Raw genomic sequence first — 24,134 nt, 5'->3', positions numbered from 1 at the left:
AGTGTTTCTCTTTTCTAACAGATGCTATTTTGGAGAAGATCTCTCACACCGACATTAAATCCCTCCAACTTGATAAAACTGAGAAAAAGAAACTTCGGGATGCCAAAAAGAAAGTGGAGAAAATTGACAGAAGAGACCTTCCAAAGTTTGTTGGCGAGGCCAGACTCAAAGGGGAAAAAATGTCACTGGTAGGACAAAAAGAAGTAAAACTAAAATAAATGATTACCATTTAAAGGACACTGTACAACTCAAATATATTTCAGATTTTCTCTGGGTGATATCAATGAATGGCATTGATTAAATCCATAATTGTATGTAAATGTAATTGGCAGATGCTTTCATAACAAAACTTACTAGACCAGAGGTTTTCAATTGGTGAGGCGCGCCTCCCCTGGGGGGTGGAATTTAGAAATTGTGTTTTCCAGGCCTGAAAAAGTTATGGAAAAACAAGTTAACATTGAATGTTTTGGAAAAGTCATGGAATTTTCAAAAAGATATTTTCAGCAGTACAAGTGTGCTAATAATTCTTCAAGTTTGGCGCGATCGTGGAGATACGTGATTAAGTGCTATGCGGAGCCCGCGCGGAGCAGCAGTATGCAGAATGCATTTCTGCATAAACGGAGTAGATTGTGAATATGCGTAGAGCATTTGGCAACTCATTAACGGCAGAAAAGTCCTCTCACGATTGCTCAAGTTCATATGGATGGTGTAACAACGTATTAGTAAATATCATATTTACATTATTGTTTGAATATATTAAGTCTTAAGTTTGTATGTAATAACTTGCCATGTTAAATAAGCTTATGGGGATGTTTATGGAGCCAAATCAATCTCATTAATAATTCACGCAAAAAAAACGATTCACACATGCGTAGACAATTTCACATCCATGAAACCTAATTCAGGTACACACAAAAAAAATTCACGTGCATGAAAAAAAGCTATTCACATGCGCAAAATAAAAGTATGCATACGTAAAATACATTTTACAAACGCAAAACATATTTAATAGATATACAACTAGTCGCAAAAAGTTTGGAATGTTTAAAATGTACGAGTGTATCCATGAATCTGAATGTGCAAATCGTCATTCACGTGTGAATCACCTCGGATTTGTGTGTGTGTGTTTTTGAGACTTTCCTGGCAGAGATCTCTTCCCACGTGGGTCTGTCTACTCTTTAGCCAATCAGATGCGAGTTTAACCAATCATATCATAAGCCACTGATTCTGCGCACCTTTTGCGCAATATGGATTAATTAGAACGGAAATGAAGCATTTACGTCAGTAATCCAGCATGGCGAACGAAGAACGGGAAGTAATTTTTTTTTGTGCTGCTATTATTATTATTATTATTATTGTTGTTGTTTTTATTATTAGAGTCACACATACATATTTACATTTTTTTCTCAGTATTAGTTAATTGCCTATTTTATTTATTCAATAAAAGTATCAATACTGTCCTCATTATGTTTTCAGTCACATTATTGTCCAAAAACATTTTACTTCACTTACCCGTGCTTCCCGTTCTTCGTTCGCCATGCTGGATTACTGATGTAAAGGCTTCATTTCCTATCGCTGGAGTTTTAAATATTAATAAAACTATTCGTTCCTTACTTCAAAAAGACATTGTCACTATGTCAAACTGTTTATTGGAATAGACTGGTGGAAGGTTTATTATGGAAGGCCATCTGGGCTTTACCAAACAAATATTTATTAGTAAATAAAGTTAAGGAAATAACTTTCAAAATCTTACACCGATACTACCCAGTTAATATTTTTCTTGTTAAATTTAAAAAGGATATTGATTTTAACTGTTCTTTGTGCAATACATTGCCTTAGACTTTATTTCATCTATTTTGGCATTGGGTTCATGTGGGACATTTTTGAAAGATTTGACCAGATTTATAATTGATAACATTGAACCCACTTTTTCCTTATGTTTAGATAACGTTATATTTGGTTTTACTAATATCCCCTCAAATAAAAGGAAAGAATACTATATTATAAATTTAATTTTAATTTTTGCTAAATTTCATATACATAAATGTAAGTACAGTAAATCCCAACCTTTGTTTTTGGTTCTTGAAAAAGAAATTCAAATATAAAGACTATTTTTCATTCACATAATAAGAAAGCAATTAAAACTGTTTCTATATGTGAGTCCTTCAATATATTTACATGCGGCGCATGTGGCAGGCCATCACCAACTACAGGACAACATCAGTTGCCTGTGACAAAGATGCCTCCCTTCCAGATGTGCTGAACGACTTATACGCTCGGTTTGAAGTGCAGAACGACATGGTGGCGAGGAAGACCAACCCTCCTCCCAACGACCAGGTGCTCTGTCTTACCATGGCTGATGTGAGGATAACTCTACATAGAGTCAACTCACGGAAGGCTGCCGGACCAGACAACATTCCTGGCAGAGTGCTCAGAGGATGTGCAGACCAGCTAGCAGATGTTCTTACCGACATTTTCAACATCTCTCTGAGCAGCGCCGTCATTCCATCGTGCTTCAAGGCCACCACCATCGTCCTCATGCCAAAGAAGTCTTCAGTGTCCTGCCTCAACGACTACCGTCCCGTCGCACTTACACCCATCATCATGAAGTGCTTCGAGAGGCTCGTCATGAGGCACATTAAGACCCAGCTGCCCCCCTCACTAGACCCACTGCAGTTTGCGTATCGTTCAAACCGTTCAACGGATGATGCCATCGCCACAACCCTCCATCTGGCCCTCACCCACCTAGACAATAAGGACTCATACGTTCGAATGCTGTTCATAGATTTCAGCTCAGCATTCAACACAATCATTCCCCAGCACCTGATTGGAAAGCTGAACCTGCTGGGCCTGGACACCTCCCTCTGCAACTGGATCATGACTGGGAGACCTCAGTCAGTCCGGATAGGGAACAGCATCTCCACCACCACCACACTGAGCACTGGGGCCCCCCAGGGGTGTGTGCTCAGTCCACTGCTGTTCACTCTGCTGACTCACGACTGTGCAGCAATGCACAGCTCGAATCACATCATCAAGTTTGCCGATGACACGACCGTGGTGGGTCTCATCAGCAAGAACGACGAGTCAGCATACAGAGAGGAGGTGCAGCGGCTGACGAACTGGTGTAGAGCCAACAACCTGTCCCTGAATGTCGACAAAACAAAAGAGATGGTTGTTGACTTTAGGAGAGCACAAGGTGAACACACCGCTGAACATCGACGGCTCCTCTGTGGAGATCGTCAAGAGCATCAAATTCCTTGGTGTTCACTTGGCGGAGAACCTCACCTGGTCCCTCAACACCAGCTCTATCACCAAGAAAGCCCAGCAGCGTCTCTACTTTCTTCAAGGCTGAGGAAAGCACATCTCCCACCCCCATCCTCACTACATTCTATAGAGGGACTATTAAGAGCATCCTGAGCAGCTGCATCACTGCCTGGTTTGGGACTTTCACCGTTTGGACCACAAAGCCCTGCAGAGGATAGTGAGGACAGCTGAGAAGATCATCGGGTCTCTCTTCCCTCCATCAAAGACATTTACAAAAAACACTGTATCCATAGAAGCAACCAGCATTGTGGACGACCCCACACACCCCTCACACAAACTCTTTACCCTCCTCCCGTCTGGCAAGAGGTACCGAAGCATTCGGGCCCTCACGGCCAGACTGTGTAACTATGGCGTTATTTCCCTGTCAAATGTCGAGGCGCATTATTGTAGCGCAAAGTACATTAATGTTATCGCGTGGCTGAATCCCTCTGCTCGCGTATGAATATAATCGCCGGCGCTGAATCCTCTGCTCGCTATGGAACTGGGCTAGCGCTCTCAGATACACGCTGCTCTTGAAAGAATTTTCTCTGCGCTCGCTCAGAGAATATGCCTGCACTTAAAACGTGTTCATTGCAATCGCGAATCTCTCCTCTTAAGCTTAAAGTAAGCGTGTTTGTGCTTAGACTGTGTCCCGTGCGTTCAAGCATGCCCAAGTACTCTTCTCTTCGATTTCTTTCTCTTTGCTCTTGGCATAAACGCTGTCAAAACGGCAACAACCAATCAGAAAAGGCTTCAACGACTGACCAATGAAAACGCGACATCGTACATGGAATCTTATTGGTTGATATTGAACCGCACATGTTCATGTGTTCAATCAAGACGATTCAATTCAATCAAGACGAGCCGAGATGGATCCGCAGAATCGACGATCTCAGGTAAACAGTTTTATTTGTTTTGATGTTAAATATGTCAAATGTATCTTAGAAATGTCTGGGAAGAGGGCGATTGGATTATTTTACATATAAATGACCTAGACTGTCAACCACATTCATACTACAGGCGCTATGCCCATTGTAGTGAGATTTTTGAGCCATATAGATTTGAAAGCCGATTCCAAAAGGCAAAAATAATATTTTACGTCTGATAATTAACACATTGTCTCGTGCAATCACACCAGTGATTAAACATTAAGTACGTAGCGAGATCAGCTGCTAAATTAAAATCTGAAAAAAGACTTGGGGAAAGATAAGGTGGCAACATGCCCCGTAAAATTATGCTAGTCCTATATCTATTATGGCTGTCACGAATGAAGTGATGTGAAATGAAAAGTGTCATCTGCAATAGATTTTCTTTATCGCTGATTGCAGCGTTGAGTGTTATAACGTTAATCAATCACCCACTTTCTGTTGAGCTTAATTAATGCAGTTTGGCCAATCAGAGGCATTTTGATTAAAGGACAAGTTCGGTATTTTACACTTAAAGCCCTGTTTTAAGATCGTTTCTGATGAAATAGAACGGTTAAGATTAAAATTTGGACCAAGGCGTCATAAAACCAACGCGTCAATATGAGACGCAGATATATATGGGCCAGAAGGCCTCCTAGTGGTCTAACCCTAACCAATCTTTCAATCTTAACCGTTCTATTTCATCAGAAACGATCTTAAAACAGGGCTTTAAATGTTAATTATCAGACGTAAAATATTATTTTTGCCTTTTGGAATCGGCTTTCAAATCTATTTGGCTCAAAAATCTCACTACAATGGGCATAGCGCCTGCAGTATGAATGTGGTTGACAGTCTAGGTCATTTATATGTAAAATAATCCAATCGCCCTCTTCCCAGACATTTCTAAGATACATTTGACAAATTTAACATCAAAACAAATAAAACTGTTTACCTGAGATCGTCGATTCTGCGGATCCATCTCGGCTCGTCTTGATTGAATTGAATCGTCTTGATTGAACACATGAACATGTGCGGTTCAATATCAACCAATAAGATTCCATGTACGATGTCGCGTTTTCATTGGTCAGTCGTTGAAGCCTTTTCTGATTGGTTGTTGCCGTTTTGACAGCGTTTATGCCAAGAGCAAAGAGAAAGAAATCGAAGAGAAGAGTACTTGGGCATGCGCGAACCCACGGGACACAGTCTAAGCACAAACACGCTTACTTTAAGCGAAGAGGAGAGATTCGCGATTGCAATGAACACGTTTTAAGTGCAGGCATATTCTCTGAGCGAGCGCAGAGAAAATTCTTTCAAGAACAGCGTGTATCTGAGAGCGCGCGCCCAGTTCCCGCGCGCGAGCAGAGGGATTCGCGCTCGGCGCATTATATTCCGCGCGCGAGCAGAGGGATTCGCGCTCGCGCATAACATTAATGTACTTTCGCGCTACAATAATGCGCTCTCGACATTTGACAGGGAAATAACGCCATATGTAACAGCTTCTTCCCCCAAGCCATCAGACTTCTCAATACTCAGAGACTGGTTTGACACACACACACACGTGTCCTGAGTTGCACTTTAATAACTGTCACTTTATAACTGTCTGCTACCTCAATAACTGCTATGTGCATAGAACATTATCTCATAGTATGTTATGTTTACATTTTTAGAAACTGTCATCTTTTTGCACTACTGAGTACTGGTCGGCGCTGCACTGTCTATTGTCCTGTTCATTGTCAGTAATTTGTTGTACTGTCCCATACTTTTTGCACGTTTGCACGTGCACTTTATATAGGTATATATAGGTTTTTTATATAGGTATTTTATTCCGTTGTGTAGTCTCATGTGGTCCTGTGTTGGTCCTTTGTTGTTTTATGTAGCACCATGGTCCTGGAGGAACGTTGTCTCGTTTTGCTGTGTACTGTACTAACTGTATATGGTTGAAACGACAATAAAAACCACTTGACTTGACATGATGTTTAGCCTTCCCCCTGGCTTTATTGTTTTTCTCTTTATATATGTATTATTGTAGTTTTGACTGTACATTGACTTTGTTTGTTTGAATCTTAATAAAACATAAAAAAAGCCTACATTTCCGTTCTAATTAATCCATATTGCGCAAAAGGTGCGCAGAATCAGTGGCTTATGATATGATTGGTTAAACTCGCATCTGATTGGCTAAAGAGTAGACAGACCCACGTGGGAAGAGATCTCTGCCAGGAAAGTCTCAAAAACACACACACACAAATCCGAGGTGATTCACACGTGAATGACGATTTGCACATTCAGATTCATGGATACACTCGTACATTTTAAACATTCCAAACTTTTTGCGACTAGTTGTATATCTATGAAGTATGTTTTGCGTTTGTAAAATGTATTTTACGTATGCATACTTTTATTTTGCGCATGTGAATAGCTTTTTGTGAATATCTTTTTTTTCACGCACGTGAATTTTTAGGTTTCATGCATGTGAAATTGTCTACGCATGTGTGAATCGTTTTTTTTTTTGCGTGAATTATTAATGAGAGATGTTTGCTTGTGAGTCTGAGCAGTGTTATTATCCTCTTCTTGAGGAGCAATCATTAAAAGTCTCAGTATCACATACAGTACATTCTCCTATTTTTGGAAACCCTGAGAGTAGACCTGCGCCGGTTGTCACTGATGTCCCTTGATCTTTGCTTTGCACTTCCCGGCCACCGTACATCAGTGTACCGGAGCTAAAGCAAGGGGTTTCGCGCTAGCAGTTTAGTCCGAAACACATGAAAATGTGTTAATGTGAAAACGGTTTTGCAGACCGCAGTACAGAACACGAAAATGTGCATGCATTTTTGCCTATTTAAGCATGATGACATGATCAGTTGCACAAAAACATGCGTTTTTCTTATTTATAGCTACTAAAAGCATTTTTTTTCATTTGGAGTTATCTTGCATTGGGACCTAACGAGCCTCCACATTTATAGGGCTGTTGAGAATACTTCCTTTAGTTTTTTTGACTGTGAAGGATTCCGTTCAGAAGGCTAATTTTAACAGTTTCCCAATTGCTTGAATGTGGTAAAAATGTGTTGCAAAGTGTGTTCACAATATATTTTAAAAAGACAAACGTGTTACGTTATATTTCTTCAAAACATTTCAATCTCTAAATGAAACTGAATTTAAAATGGAATGTTGATACCTTAATAAAAAGTTTCTTAATAAAAAGAAAATGTAGTAGTTTTGTAGAAGTAGCCTAAAAGTACCAATAATAATAATAGCCTAATTAGTGGGGGGGGGCTCACTTTAACCCAATTTGAAAACCCCTGTACTAGACAATACATTTTACGTGCTTTTGACTTTGTGACATCAGCCTAGTAGTGAACTTTACATGTGAATGATCAAGAAAAAAAGCATACAGTGTTCATTATATTGTATGTTCTTTACTGTAACGCAGTGTTTCCTGCAGCGAATCTCCAGCGCCGCGGCAAGAAAATTATCCTTAAGTTGTGAGCTTGCAGTCTGAATTCAATGTGATGAGATAAAAACCATGTTCCATGAAATAATGCTAAAATAACATGTCTTTCTATTGCATTGTGTATAAAATCGAAATCAAGAGATGACTTCTGAATATTAAATGCAAAGGGCTGTGATGTCATCAAGCAAACAGTCTGTTCTGTCAGCGCTCCCTCCACTAATCTCATCTAAAAAATAAACTAATAATCAAAAAACGAATCTCATCTCATGCACAGAATAACGGATGTGTTGCATTCAGTTGTATATTACAGCGCTCTAAAGTCACTTTAACTGGCCACTACAAGTTACTACACAATTACAAATGGAGTTTTTGTGGACAGAAGCGGAGATGAGAGCTTTAACACTAACGCTTGTTTTTTTATTTTGGCCGGACAAATAGCCTGATTAAAACTTCAATTACAAAAAATAACCAGCTGTATTTGTGATGTAGTCTAGGCCTGTGCCACATATTACAATAATATTCTTAATAATAATCCAGTGTGCATAACTGTATAATTCACTAGCGATGCTAAACAAACATATAAACTCCTGAACGCTCAAAAACATTTCATAATTCTGCCAAAATGCCGTCTTGGGGAAGTATTCCTGTAAACACAGAGAGTGATCTCTGAAGTAAACAGCAGTGAAAAAAGTGGATTAGTATTAAAATGACTAATACACCTGCTGCTGTCATTATAACAATCAAACAACCAGAACAAGAAATCAGCTCTTGAGTAACTTTAGTAGCTTTAAAAGTATATTATAATCATACAGTGAAGGCCAATAATAGTTTAATGATGCATTTAATTCTGAATGTTTATATAAATACTTGATAAAGCTGTTAAAAAACACTGAATTGCCTTGTTCGCCAATTCTCATTGGCCTTTTCTCAAAGAAGTAACCGAGGCTCTCAAGAGAGACCATTAGTGTCACTACATCAACACAACATCGAGTGAGTGACAGAAGGGGAACCCTGCTGAGACATCAGAAATATTATTTCTAAAATTGAAGAAAACATTTTTCGTGCGGTTTATTGTGTGCATTTAATTTAATACATTTGCCGTATTATTTGTTCATTTGAAACATACATTATGAAAAAATATATTAATTGTGGAATTCATATCAAACTAACCCCCTGATCTGCTCAAACCCTACAGAATATACTTAAGGACAAATGGGTTAAAGCCATGGAAAAGACAAAGGAAGATGCTGTTGATCCTGATGATTATGTGGTTGATGTATGTTATGTTAAAAAATAAACATTTAATCTTCAACTCTTTACCTTTACAGTTTAAGATATTATTTGGAAATTTCCTCTCATTCAGGTGGTTCATATGGATCATGGCATGAAGGGTAAAAACCCCATTGAGAATGTGTTCTTCTACAGTAAGTGGAATCCCAATGAAGCATTCAAGATGGACAAGAAAAAGGTAAACCTGAGCCACTTCAGAACATTCAAGTTAAATATTAGGATTAAATATCAAACCATTTTGGTAATCTGCATGTATGCAAATCATTGCTTCATTAAGGCTTTTCTGAAGGTGGTTGTGTAAGTGTCAGCAATGGCAGTTTTTGATGTGTTTTTAAGATGAAGTGAGCTAATACAGGACATTTATTCAGAACAACAGAGCACATTGTGCGATATGCTCAACTCTGATTTAATTTCAATTTTACAAAATGGTGAGATGATTACTGTTCATTTTGATCCCGGCATTAATTCTGAAATGTTTTGTACTGACAGATGTCCAGTTTCCTTCCTGTGCAATTCTATGAACAGCTTGTGAGAGTGTACTATCGCGGCACACTAACTGATGATATAAATACAGCTAAGGAGTGCTTTAAGAACTGGAGTGAAAGCAACTTTGGACTCTAATAATGAGGTATCACCACCTCTGTTAAAAACTGCACCTCATATGAGCACGTATGAGCATTTAATTATTCTTCATTCATCTTGTTATTCCAGGATACGTCCCCAGAAGAGCAAAACTCCTAATGTGAAGATCGGCATCCTCATGATAGAAATATTTATTAGAAGAAGCAACTGAATGAAAGACACACTAGTGCTAACACCACATAACTTAGATAAGTTTTATACTGTAGATGTATCATCATATTAGCACAGGAAGAGTGTTTAATGCTTGATTTATGTAATAGGGAATAATGTTGGGCTCAGGTGTGTTTTTCGAATAGTACTGTGTGATATCTTGGGATTTAAAAAAGAAACTGCACCTATTTCCTGTCCTGTTCTATAAAAAGAAATGAAAGACAAATAAAGGGAAAGTAAAATATTCCTTTTCTATTGGTGGTTGATTTCTTCTCATTTGCTATTAAATGTCTTTAAAGGTTTTAGTCACAGTGAAACGAAATAAAGCTTTCTCCATCACTCAACAAAATGTGTTTCTATTTTTTCAATAATATTTGTATACAAATAAATAAAGTCAGAAATGTATAAAGGCAGACACAAAAACAAGACAGAAACATCTGGAACACATTCGACACACTTTGTGTAAACTAGGACTGGGCAATATGGCAAAACATTTTATCACAATATTCTTTTTCATATTGTTCGATATCGATATTTATCACGATATACACTCACATTTGCACATTGCACTTTTTTTTATTTCCAAGTTGGCAGAAGAACAAAAAATAAACCCTAAACAATCAAAAAAGTCTCTACAAAACTGCACTGTGGGCCCAGAGACAGCCGAAGCAGTGGGGTCTGAGGGAACTTTTCTGCTACTGAGGTTGAGGTATTAGTAAGTTAAGGGTCAACGTTAGGTTTAGGATTAGGGGTGAGGTAACAGTGTAACTACTGATGTAATTAAATGTAGGTACTTTAAATGTAAGTACATTGTATCAAATGCTTAAGTACAAATTAGTTAAAGATTGAGCAATGTAATTATATAATAGTTTACCTAAAAATTAACATTTCTGTCATCATTTACTCACCCTTGTCATTCAAAACCAGTATGACTTTTTCATCCATGAAACACTGTTATAATGTGGAAGTCCTCGTGGTGGCATAGTAACTCGCCTCAATCCAGGTGTGGGAGGACGAATATCAGTTATATATCAATATCACGTGGCTTGTTGAGCATGTTTCCTGGGGTACCATGGGGTAACCTCCTTGTGGTCACTATAATGTGTTTCTCGCTCTTGGTGGGGTGTGTGGTGAGTTGTGCCTGGATGCCGCTGAGAATACTGTGGGCCTTCACACGAGGAGGTTACCCCCCAGATAGCAAAAAATGTCCGCACGGCTTCGTTTTGCCGCCGTCCCCAAGCTGTAGGCTATAGGTGCGTCTCACTGGCGGGGATGAAGCGTTTGCCGCCAAATTCGTCACGCCCATTTCCCAGATAGCAAAAAATGTCCGCACGGCTTCGTTTTGCCGCCGTCCCCAAGCTGTCGGCTATAGGTGCGTTCAGACGGCGGGCCGCCCGCTTCATTTTCTCTGGCGGTTGCCTCGCGGCAATCGACCGCGGCCGGCCGGCGGCAAGCCGCTTTGAAATACGAGGACAGCTTAGACTCTCAAAATCGACCAGCCATGTTGGCTATTATTATTTTTTGCTCCAAAGCCATTAGGGTTTATAACAGATTCTTGACTCTTGATTCCATGATAAGGTAAGGTTTAGGAAATGACATTTAAATTACTTTGAAACTCTGAAGCGATTATACAGTAATATATGTAAAATATATTGAATTATTTATACACAGGTGAAAATTGTTTACATTTATTTGATTGATGCACATTGAGACAGGCACCAATAAACCAAAAATAATTCCTTTTTGTAAAACTTACTTGGCAATAAATATCTTTCTGATTCTGATTAGGTTTTAAAATAGATATTTAATACAGGGTATGAACAATTTAGCAGAATAAATTGATGAAGTTAGACTTTTCACCAATGCCTGTATCAGTGAACAGTGAAAGACATCTGCAACATGGCCAAAATATCAGGTAGCCTATACTTTAATTATTTTTTATTAATTTGCAACCATGGTGATATCTATCATAAACATGAAAATCCCTGTTTTGACGTGAAGGATAAACTCAATGAAAAAGCGAAATTATCCTCTGGTTTCACAGTTGCGCAGAAATTTCGTTTATGTCTACATTTTTTCCAACCTCGAATTTTTTTGTTATTTTACCTTTTACAGGTTTTGCAATTTGACCTGTACAAATGTTTAAGAAAGTGTTAAAGTCCCTGTAAAGGTAATACAAAAAATCTAAATGCATTATAAATGTTAAAAATGTATTGCTAAAACACATTACAAAGACTGAACTGTGAAGTTCCGCTGTCGCCAAATCTGTTTCCGGTTTACTTGCGCGTCGCCCAAAATGTCTGTTTTTACTCGACGTCTCCAGAATCTTCCGAAAATACGCGTCAGCGATGTTCATCGCATTGTTGATGCCTGGTCCCCTGCTCCGACAAGCAAGAGGGACAAGGGCTTTAAACTCTACATATCGAGTTATCTGCACAACTACAAGGGTAAGTATTTTAATCTAATGTGGTGTGCCGGCAGATAGCGGCTAAGCTAGTTCGCCACGTGTTCATTTTTAATGTAACGTTAGTATAGAAGCTTGTTTTTTCTTAGTTTTAAAGCAGACTGTTTGTTAATTTTTGTGATAATTGTGATAACAATTATATTAACTTGGTCTCCTCTCAGTTTCTAATAAAGATCAGGGCACAGGTGAAGTCACTGTCAGGGCATTGTGTTACAGGTCCACGAGGAAAACAGATAAACCTCACAGTTGAGTGTATGGTGAAGCTAGAATTAATAAGACCGCAGTTATAGGCTTGTTACTTTAATAGCCCGATGTTCCTGGGGACTCGGCTAAGGTTATTCATGATTAATGTAACTCAAATGAAAACAGTTATTGTAGGCAGGTAAGTTTCCCTAGCTGGTCCCCTCTGTGTAAAATGCGTTCTTATTCAAGTTTTCAACTCAGTCATTCGTTTAAGATGCAATCTTGTGTTATAAGTATTAGGCTATCATGATTATACAGTGAGCAAGCTATATAAATAAGTATTTAATATAATAAGTGTAGAGCAACAACCGAGGGTGTAAGGTAAAGGCTGAATATTGTAGATTTATTACAATATGTTGCATGTTTGAATTAAAATACCTGTGGATATGCAGGAGCACACACTCTACAAAGGCCTGACTGGAGATTTGCCTGATCTATCCGTCCTTCAGGTGAGTAGGGATATAACAATAGCAAATTTCACTGTACAGTATGATATATCAACCAAAATCTGTATACCAATATTTCATTTTCTTTTTCCTCCCTTTTACAAACAAATATTCTGCTTCAAAGAAAAAAATGAAATTGATGTTATCATAAGGGTTCTTCATTATGAACTTGTATGCCATGCATAACATACTGTGGATAGAAATTACAGGGAAAGTTACTGGTATGATAATTGTGGTTATATTATATTACTATTATATTTAGTGTATTGCTAATCAATATATTGTTACTTCCCAGATGACAGCTGCTCGCTTCAAGAGCAGGTGAAGCAAGTTGGGACAATGTTGAAGACATTTGCTCGCGACTGGGCAATCGGGTACAACTTGCAAACAACACCTGTGGTTGTTGGTTTAATTCCCACTGGGGCCACCTGTACATGTAGTAGACCTAGATATAAATGTCATAGTTTAGTATTTGAAGGTCCAGGACTGACTACTTTATTCTTTTATTCTGGGAACCCCTGTAGGTGCAGGTCAAACCCTAATGCTGCGACGTCTTGGGAGTTTGGCGATGTTGTAGCGTAGCATGGATCGACAAAATGCTATGCTGCAACGCTTCAGTGCCAATGTGTCTGTTGGAGAGTTATCCCTGACAGGGGATCTGTTACTCCCCTAGACACCCAGGAACATTTGGCGCTGCTTGACAACAGTTTGAGGCAGGATAAAGAGCTCCAGCAACGATTTGTAAGTGTGCCGATTTCGTTTATAACGCCATAGGGTAATCTAAAAAGTACAATTAAGATCAGTACACTGCATATTCTACAGTCTGAATCCACAGCCTGTCACATTTTAAATTTATGAGAAGCTTCAGAGAAATGTAATTTGTAACATGTTTTTTTTGTATTTTCAGCTTCGGTTTTTGGCAATCAAATGTGGGAGGGACCTAAAGACAACCGTGTGGCTGAATGCTTCAGAGTATCTTCTCTAATCACCTTTCCATCAATACAACCTGGACTGGTGTAGGGGATAAAGCATGTTTTAGAGACATGTTCCTGAAGACCATTGTTCAAAGTAAGTTGGATATTTTTTTTATATTTAAGTAGATGTGTATGACCTTATGCCATTCAAATGGAATGACAGATCTTTATTTTCTACAGGAGCCATCCGGAAGAACCCGGCAACACAGGATGCCACTGATGAGGCGATCCAGGTTAACGCTACGCGTTACCTGAAAGGAGCATCTGAACATGAAGGTGGAAAAAGGCGCCGCACAGCTGAGAGGGACCCACAGCCGACCCCTTAAACCTAGGCTGACTACTGACACCCCAGCATCACTGACAACTGGAACCCTTTCTTTATCCTGCAGTCAGTAACATCAAGACCCCTAAAGAAGCCTGCTAAAAGTGTCAGACTACACTCACCCAATCCACACTGTTCACTGTGGAAATTGCTCTTTTTTTTTTTTTTTTTTTTTTCTCGTGACCCTGCTTTGAGGGCAGCTCCTTGGATGAATATGGGATGGTTTGTCCTTTTATACAGGCGCACGAGGAATCACTGAAGATATGCCAATTTGCACTGCCTCATTCTGGGGGTCGGGGAAAACTGGTGATTCTTAGCCCAGAAGTCCCCAACCTCTCCAGACATTCTGATTGGCTGTGTTCTCTACAGCCAGATTTTCTGCTGTTAATTATATTTATTCCCACTTGTTGTCATGTGTAAGTTGAATGTCAAAATGTATATTATACCTGCACATTCCTTGATACCAAAGATCTCAATTATTTCATATACAATTTGCTGCTTATTTCATTGTTACAGTGCTTAACTATTCTATTTTTAAATATAGCTTGTAAATCCTAGATTATACATCTAATACTTGATAATTGCACATTATCTGGTATAAAATATTCTACTTACCGTGACTTTAGTATTGGCTTATTTCATTCCGTCAGTGCTTAACAATTCTATTATAGTTTGTAAATCCTATTTCATACCTCTGATACTTGATATTGCACAATAACTAGTACCAAAAATTCTACTTTCATTCCATCACAGTGTTTAACTGTTATTCTATTGTTAAATATAGCTTGTAAATCCTTGTGCCACAGGTCAGCATTGCAGTTATAATGGTATATTCTACTCAGCTTTACTCTAAATTATTACCACTTAACCTATTGTTAGAAATGACTTGTAAATATGATGTTATACCTCAGTTTATTTGGTATCCTGCACTTTCTTTGGTACCAAATATCCTCATTGCTTATGTTTACTGGTAATTCTTTTCATCCCAGAGCTGACCTCTTTATATTATTAACAATTATTGTAAGTGTTACAATAGTGTTTTTAAAAAAAAAAAGAAATTGGAAACCTGCATGTTCTTTTGTGTGTGTGTGTATATATAATGTTTGTATTTTTCTGTTATTTATATTTCAGTGATATGACATCTTGTTTCAATGACAGTTACTTGTACTTTGAAATGTGGAATTAAAACGGCAAATGGAAATTTGTCTGGTTTGATCAATCATTATTCTTGATAAACTGCATGCTATAAATTATATATATATATACAATAAGCGGCGGCAGATCGCTCGAAAAAAGCGGTTTGCCTCCGACGGTCCGCCTTCGATATAACGGCGGCGGAGCGGCGGCTGGCCAGCGGGCCCGTCCGCGTATCGAAGGCGGTAGGAAGGCGGCTGCCGCCGGCGGACCGCCGTCGAACGTGTTTGCGATATCGCCATTCTGCCGCTTCTACTGCCGCCGGCGCACCGCCAGCGGACCGCCGACTTCTTGCTATCTGGGCCCATGTGACTCTGCCCTCCCTAGCAACTGTGCCAATTTGGTTGCTAAGGAGACCTGACTGGAGTTACTCAGCAAGACCTGGATTCAAACTCTTGACTCCAGGGGTGGTAGTTAGAGTCAATACTCGCTGAGATACTCAGACCCCCTGTAATAAAAAATGTAAACAAAAATAAATCCTGAATATAGCCTATGATAAAATATGTTACTGTGCAGCTAAGACTCCAAAACAATGTTCTCCCAAGCCACCTCTATTACCTGGAGAAGGTTTTCCTGCGCATTCAGATTTCTATCAAATACTTTCGCAGGTCAGTCTCATGATGAAAATGTCACCGTAGCGGCTTTTTGCCTGCATTGTGAAAACGGCGCTGTCGCGTGCTGTTCACCCCTCAGCTCAGACAATCCTGTAACATCTTCTGTACGTATAAATAAATGTAAATATGTGCTGCAGTTTAACACCATGGAAATCTAGGCCCAGCGGATCGGCCCTTAAATGTACAAAATAAAAGTATGCTGATAAACAAAACAGCGTGTGTGTTACATTGGTACACATGCCACATATCTTGGAAAGCTACATTTCTTGATTTTCTATTGATATAAACCATTTTAAGATACAATCACAACAGCAGGTACAATCTATATCTTTGTCAGACCACCAACATATAAACAACCAATAACAAAATTTAGGCAATCTCACCTATGATGCCTCATAGTTGTACACTGAGCCATAACTTCCTGACAAAAACGGTGTTGTTTCATTGTCAAATGTCCAAATGATCAAATCAAGTAAAATGTTTAGTCCAAATCACAGTATTACATCAATAAATATCCACAGACTCTTGTTGCATCATTTCAAAGCACCTGGCAGCTGTGCCTAATCTTCACATATTACCGGTAATAACTTCAGTTCAGATGTAAACATTTCCTATATCCGGTATCAAAATGGAAGCACGCACTCTGGCCTTTCGATTGACACCTCATTTGACCCAATAGGAGCTTCCATGTCCTGTCCACAGCCTTCAATACCCAACCACCATCTGTGTCTGGCAGTGTAAGGGCATACCCACTTTCCTTTGTTTACTGATCAAACCAATTACATTGAAGAGTGGAAATGACTGGCTTATCATGATAGCCAATGAAATTCTGAAAACAGTGATATGCGGCTTTAGTGGAACTATTAGATGATCGGCTCTGTTATTCCTGTGCGCAAAGTTTCCTCGAAGTTTACCCCTGCTGTAGCGCCTCGTGCGTAAATGCATGCAGAGCTGCTTTGGAACTGTTTACACATTTGGCGATTTAAATATGGTGAAACGGACTGCGAAAAACAGGATTTTCACCCCAGGATGTGATATAAGAAGGCATTCATTGTCAAAATTCTGAGTTTGGAGATGAAATTTCTGAAAACAATACAGATGATTCAGAGGCAGATGGAGAGATGAGACACGGCTCTGGACAAGTAAGTGTTTTCTTGTGTTTATAACATATATTACTGTATATTCCGTGATAAATAAGCTTTAGTTTGAATAATGAATACACATTTTGTAATTACCCTTTGTCCTGTGTTTCCTCAGTGAGTGTTTGAACTCGTTTGTGCGTGTTTTTAGTTCATTGTTTGTTTCAGATCTATTGACATGATATATAGATGTTTTGTATATTTACTGTATATTTACTGTATATATATATATATATATATAGTAAATAAATCAATAAATATAAGTTGAAAATAAGAATATATGTTGTGTTTGAGAGTCTATTTGTTACAATGCGGGGAGGTGGGGGAGGTGTAGGGCCATCTATTTGTTACAGTGCTGAATTCATGGGGGAGGTGTAGGCCCATCTCTTTGTTCCATAGTACATTGGCAAAGTATACAGTATTTACAGTAAATATACATACAATAATACATTTTTACACACTCGAAAAGAAAAACTAATATATATAATATATATATATATATATATATATATATATATAGAATACAGAAAAGATGGAGAAGTTGTGTCTAGCTTTGTAAATTACATTTATTTATTCTCCCCCACTCAGCAAGCGGCCACATAAAGTGGAGCAGCAGGACAGCACCTCATCAAGAGAGGGAGGGCTTTCAGAGAGACCCTTGCTGAGGAGCATGGCAGAGTTGGGGTCTCAATCCACAGCCAGACCCGTGATCTCCTGCTCCACCGAAGAGCACATCACAGGCTGTTGCACATCACCAAATCTTGCACCGCTGGTCGCCTGAAGTGCAGGCAGTGTCATGCAAAGACACCAGTGAAGTACTCTCCTGTGTTGTGCCTATGTGCTTTGTACACAAATGTGACTGCTACAATGACTGGCATGTTGCTAGAAACATGTACAATTTTATAATGGTTTGTAAATACTTTATGTAAAAATTAATGTAAATAGTTTGTTGTGTATTTTTTATATAAACAAATTGTCCACTTCTTAACTTAAGGCACCCTTAAATCTCTTCACAGACCATATCTGTCAGAACAAATGAAGAAATGCGGTTCATGTCATGTACTGAGGTGGAAAGTAACAAATATTCGTTACAGTACGTGAGGGAACCATCTGAACACGTTTAACCACTGATCAAACTTCACTTGTTTTTAAGGTAGGCAAAGGTTTAATGGAGTCAAACATTAACACAATGTAGTTTGACATATATGTCTAAAACAAACTTTTTAAATACCTTCGAAAGATACAATGACAATAGTGTCGGAAATGAACAGGGACTCAAAAATAGCCCAGAATTTCAAAATATGGGGGCAAAAAAAATTCCCACGCAACGAGCTCCTGTGATTTATTAACGATATCTGATCAAAAACAGATATCTGATCCGTTCATTGCGATCTTCTTTTGACTTTTCACTGAACATTATTCTTTTCCTGGTCTCCGGTTCCAAGCACCATCGCAGACACAGACGGGCTCTCCGCATCTATCAATCATCAGTTGAGTATTTTACTCCCACGTTAAATTCTGTAACTGCACGCCCTGTTGCAGACCCACTTGATCTCTCACGATCAACAATCAGCACTGCACTTTATTAATCATCGTCTTGTATCACACACTGGACTGTCAAATATATTCTCCCCAATTCAACGACTGACTGTATTTTTATATACCCTTACCCTTATTTTTTCATTTGAATTGTATGTGTATTCTATATTGTGTGTATTGTTTACTGTACATTATATATTGTGTTGTGTAAGTATGTGTACATTTGTTATGTAAATTGTGTTGTGTAAATATGTTGTCTATTGTAATTGGTACTGCTATGTTATTCATAACTGCACACAAGACTTTCACCTACTGTTGCACTTGTGTACACAGTAGTGTGACAATAAAGTGATTTGATTTGATTTGTTTCAGTCACAATGCACATTGTGTATGTAGTTTAGAGATGATTTTGAGACATTTTGAATGTTATAAATTGTCATTCAATACTAGTGTAGAGTTGTGCTGTCCACCAATAATGCACGGCATTCAGCACGCACCCTCTCATATAGAATAATCCAGATACATTAGAACAAAGGGAAGAAATGCATATGAATACCTCAGACACAGCACTGATTCTGATTTCTGAGTGAGGTTAAACAAACACTAATATGGAGCAGTGACATATTTAATAACTATCAGTGCTTGTGTTTGATTGGCAGCAGGTGGCAGTAAAGAGCCAAACTCGTAGTATGTTTTAACATTTATGGTGTCTTATTCACACAGAATCACCATTTGGTTAGCAGTGCAGTTAGTATCTGAGAAGAAAACTGTTTCTCACAGTTCAGAGAAAAAGGAAGTGAGGCAGAAAAGGACACACTCAGAGAGAGAGAGAGAGAGAGACATATGTTCTTTAACTGATAATGATAGTGATCTAATAGCACTCTGTTTCTCTGGTAATCTTCAAGACTGAAGTTAGTCTAGAATGAGAACTTTCATCACCACCATCATCTTCTGCCTGATCTCAGGTCAGTTCTTCAGTGGTTTCTCTAATCGTGTTTATGCAATGGAGTCTCTTTGTTGAATGTGTCATGGTGAAACTAGAAACAGCCATCATGAACTGTAACTGATAATGAAAATCACCCAGAGCAGATTCTTGACTTAAAAACCAAACCTTTGTTTGCAGGTCAGGTACTTTGTTTCGAAGTCAATGGATGCATTGGAGGGAGTGTTATCTTTAAGTGCATGTACAAAAGAACAATAATTTTCATGGTCAGCAAAGCGTAAAGTACTTTTATAGAAACAACACCAGTACAGAGGTTGGAAGAACTGATGTTCAGGATGAATGGGTTCATAGAGGGAGATGGTCTCTGTATGATGAGAAAAATGGCGGATTCTTCAGAGTGTTTATCAGGAACTTGAGTAAAGAGGATGAGGGGAAATACACGTGTGGACAGCACCAGTCATGGAGTCGTAATGTTGAGTTAAAGCTGAGTATGTATGCCAAGTTATCAACTTACAACCTCAATAATTAGAAAAGATTTCAGCATGTTTCACAAAACTTTCTTGAAATATTTTTCAGATTCTTGTTGTATGACGTCTGTTTTTCTGACTGGTTATCTTGGGCAAACTGTGACTTTCAACTGTGAATATCCACATTGTATTAAAACGAATCTCACTAAAGTCTTCTACAGACTGGACAGAGGTCCTGTCCATGTGTCGAATACTTCACATTCATCCAACGAGCTGGCTGAAATTCTCTCTGGATGACGGTCGTGTAGATTACTTTAAGGTGACCATTAGAAATCTAACTGTAAATGACAGTGGGACTTATTTATTTGGAGTGGAGAGACACCAATCAAAGAATCAACGTTCACAAGCATCAATAACTCACATATCCTTCATTAAAGAGATCCATTTAAAGGTTTCTGGTGAGAACTGAACATTAATTGAACATTAAACTGTATGTTTCATTGTATTTTTGGCATGTGGTGGTACTGTTCATCTATACAGCTCATGTATATATATATTACACTATATATATATATTAATTTTTTGTAGATCAAATAACCTCAGTCATGGTTCAGGCCCGCTCAAGTGAATCTGTCTTCATCAAGTGTGCGTTTCCTCCACAATATAAAGAAAACCCGAAATTCATCCAGAAAGCAGCAGTGGATTCACAAAAGACATTCAGCTAATTCTCAGAACAGTTGGGAGGGATTTGGCAATATATTCCTGTATGATCGATACAAGTGAAGGATTCATAAGGGTTTTTATAAAGCCATTAACTGCAGCTAATGATGAGACATACAGGTGTGGAGTGGAAATCCCTCACTATGGTGATCTTTTCACTGAAGTCAAATTGAGAGTAAATCCAGGTAAATAACTTCTGTACGATTAGCTTCTACTGTATTTGGACTATTCTAAATGATTCAGCAGTAAAAATTAGTCAAAAGTTTAGATATTTGCTTTGCATTTTCATTATCATGTTCAATGTCTTTTTATAGCTAATAATATTAGTGCATCAAGACCAATAACTGCTTATATTGGAGAAAGTGTTAATCTCACCTGCAGTTACTCTGAGAAACACAACAATGCTGACAAACACATCTGCAAATTCAAAGATTTCTCTTTCGAATGTAAAGACATCTGTTCATTAGAAAAGAAACGTTGTTGGTTTTCTGAGAGATCAGAAAGAGTTTTTACTGTGAGCATCAGTAATCTGACACTGAGAGATGCTGGAGTTTACTGGTGTGGAACACAAACCAGTGGAGAGTACTTTACGTTCATCTCCATGATATCTAAACTGGAACTCAATATATCTAGTAAGTAAACATACACTGAATGATGCACTGTACACTCGGATTCTAGAGAATACATTTTTGGAGTGTAGCAACGTCTCTAATTGAACACTAACAGTCTTTTACTACACCGAAACATGAGCCATTTTTCAGTTGACGAAAGCGACGTTTCAAATACACAAGATGCGTTGCCGCTAGCTTTAGCATGCGATACTTATTTCTCAAATAACGTTTGTATTAGCACAGCGTTGAGTGATGGTAAAGCATTCAACTCACATTTGTAAAATACTGTCTCTATTAATTACAATTATGTTGTCAGTCCAGCATCACAGTCATTAACTCCGCCCCTTCCGCTACAACCGTTGAGTGCATGAAGTGTCCATTATTCCACACTCGTCACAGAATGCTTCATCCACAACGGCCAATTAGACAAAGAAATGTGTGATGCAGCAGTTTCCTTCAGGATCAAAGCACATTATTCTGGCAACACAGTCGGATAATTCCAAAAATGTACTTTGATAAACCCATTGCCTTTAGGTTCATGAAAAAATAAATAGTTAAACGGTTAACCGACTTTAAAAATAATGTTTTTACTCCGGAACAATTGAAAATGGCTTAGTTCCCGTTTTCAGTTACGTTCTGCTAAAAATTTTTGCTAGTTATTGGTTTTAGTTTTCGTTCTTTGAACTGTTTTTGTACCTGGTAAAAATACTACTTGCACTACTTCCATTACAAAATGATGTCAAATAGTTCAGAAGTGTGGGGTTTGGGACACACCTTTTGTAATTAAAGGTGAAAGGTTTAAGGTGTGCCTCTAGTGGCACCAAAATGAATGTTTGTTTTCAACAGATAAACGTATAGTCCCTACTTAGGGTTGCCAACTTTTTGTCATGCAAACATCATTTTGCATCTTTAATCCCTTCGAATCGAGACATATTTGCTGTCTGATCATTGTCTGAAAGTTTTGCTGCTTAAATATGGGACAATAGGTGTCCTGTACGGGACAGTGTACAACCGTAGTCCTACACTAAAATCATAACGTAATATTGCTGTAACAGATAAAGAGCAATGCTTCGATAGCTTTACGGAAAAGTCAGCCGTCATCAGTATATTTACATTGAAGAAAATGTATATGTGCATGTATAATGGCATATCAATAATTTCGTATTGTCTTTGACTAAAAGTGCCCCCAGTGATCGGACATGAAGGAAAGTCTGCTGATATCAGATGTCCTTACAATCCAAACCACACAAGTGAAGTGAAGTTTCTTCGCAAAGGGAAGAGTTCCAGTGAAGATGCCCGTACTATCATTCGATCAGATGAAGATCATGTTAGCAAACCAAAAATTTTACTAAACAATGACGCCATAAACAATCTCTTCACGGTGACCATTACTAATCTAACAGCAGAGGATGCTGGGATATACTGGTGTGAGGTACAAAACAGTCCGAAATACATTTCCACTGAACTCATGATCGTCATGCGCGATGGTATTTTTCTTCAGCTCATTCTCTTATTTATGGTTGATCTCTTTTCATTGAATTAACATTTCTGTTGTTCCTGCTGTTTAGTGGTCACTCACAGTCAGACTAGCGGAGGATCAGCATCCATCAACTGTAAGTACATGAGGACTTCTTCACATCATGAGCAATTCTTCTGTAAGGGACACCGGCCTTCCAACTGTGTCAGAGACGGAGTTCAAGTTACATCAGCGAGAAGTTCAAATGGCAGATTCTCTCTGAATGTCAAACCCTCTGATGGAGACTTTACTGTAAGCATCACTGATCTGAGAGTGAAGGATTCTGGGACTTACTGGTGTGGAGAGGAGAGATCTGGATCTTTTGTATTGACCCAAGTTCAACTAAATGTCAACAGTGGTAAGACATCGTTTTTACTTGTACCAATAGACTTCATGCTATTATGCTATGTTGATAAAAGCTAGTATTTTTGTGATACTTTGTCTTGTTAACATCAACACTGATGTAGCACATTGTGGAGAAGATAGCAGATTCAGCAAAGCATCTGAGATGAACTGGGTTGTTTTACACCAGCTCAAAACCACAGAAAATAAAGGAAGTAACAAAAAGTCTTATTTGAAGAAAAGTTTTCCATGACGTGAATAAAGTGCGGTTCTCTTGCCAGTTCACTTTTTATAGTAACTACAGCAAGCAAGTTTCTTTTCTTTTCTTATGTTTCTTCAAATTGTTGCATTTGATTGTGGGTTTTACCTTCATTTTCACTTGTTTCACTCTTGTATAGCGCAATTATTTCCTCTCAACAAAAAAGTGTCTCTCGACTCTAACATAAAGCCTATTTATTTTTATTTGGCAGTTATAAATGAATATTGAGTGAAAAATGAATCATAAGACAAAGTGTTTGGCAGTCCACACTGCTCTGTTAGTGTAAAATAATAATCATTTGTAAAAAATATAGATGTGGTAAATATCATCAGGGCTCTGGGGAAATGCCCGATGCATTCATCCATCACTGGCACGAAGAAAGATGTGTTTCATTGCACTTAATGCTGTTCCTAAAGCAATAATAAATTCAGTCATTATTTACTTGTCATTATGTTGTTTGAAACCTGTATGACTTTCTCTCTTCTGTGAAACACAAAAAAACAAACAACAAAAATTCAGAATTTACAGAAATGAAAATCTCCCATGCCAATACTTTTGTTGTATGATGACCAGATTTTCATTTTGGGGTGAACTGTTTAATAT

The 24,134-nt window shown here is 38.3% G+C and overlaps 1 protein-coding gene and 1 long non-coding RNA gene across 2 annotated transcripts in view; both read left to right on the top strand.

Moving 5' to 3' along the window:
* The window catches only part of LOC127651989 (deoxynucleoside triphosphate triphosphohydrolase SAMHD1-like), a 29,078-nt gene extending 19,003 nt beyond the window's left edge, over positions 1–10,075 (top strand). The window contains exons 13-17 of the mRNA XM_052138054.1: positions 22–188; positions 8,852–8,932; positions 9,020–9,124; positions 9,436–9,574; positions 9,658–10,075. Coding sequence (XP_051994014.1) covers positions 22–188; positions 8,852–8,932; positions 9,020–9,124; positions 9,436–9,567 — 485 coding nt within the window. The 3' untranslated portion in view covers positions 9,568–9,574; positions 9,658–10,075. The remainder of the gene's footprint in view (positions 1–21; positions 189–8,851; positions 8,933–9,019; positions 9,125–9,435; positions 9,575–9,657) is intronic.
* A 3,535-nt stretch (positions 10,076–13,610) lies between these two features.
* Positions 13,611–14,733, top strand: LOC127651740 (uncharacterized). Its single transcript, XR_007971611.1, has 3 exons — positions 13,611–13,632; positions 13,799–13,959; positions 14,046–14,733. It is a non-coding gene; the product is annotated as an uncharacterized LOC127651740 (long non-coding RNA).
* The last annotated feature ends 9,401 nt before the right edge of the window (positions 14,734–24,134 follow it).

The sequence above is a fragment of the Xyrauchen texanus genome, chromosome 11 (genome assembly GCF_025860055.1).
Source record: "Xyrauchen texanus isolate HMW12.3.18 chromosome 11, RBS_HiC_50CHRs, whole genome shotgun sequence".
In the NCBI taxonomy this organism is placed as follows: domain Eukaryota; kingdom Metazoa; phylum Chordata; class Actinopteri; order Cypriniformes; family Catostomidae; genus Xyrauchen; species Xyrauchen texanus.
This window is presented reverse-complemented; position numbering and strand designations above follow the sequence as displayed.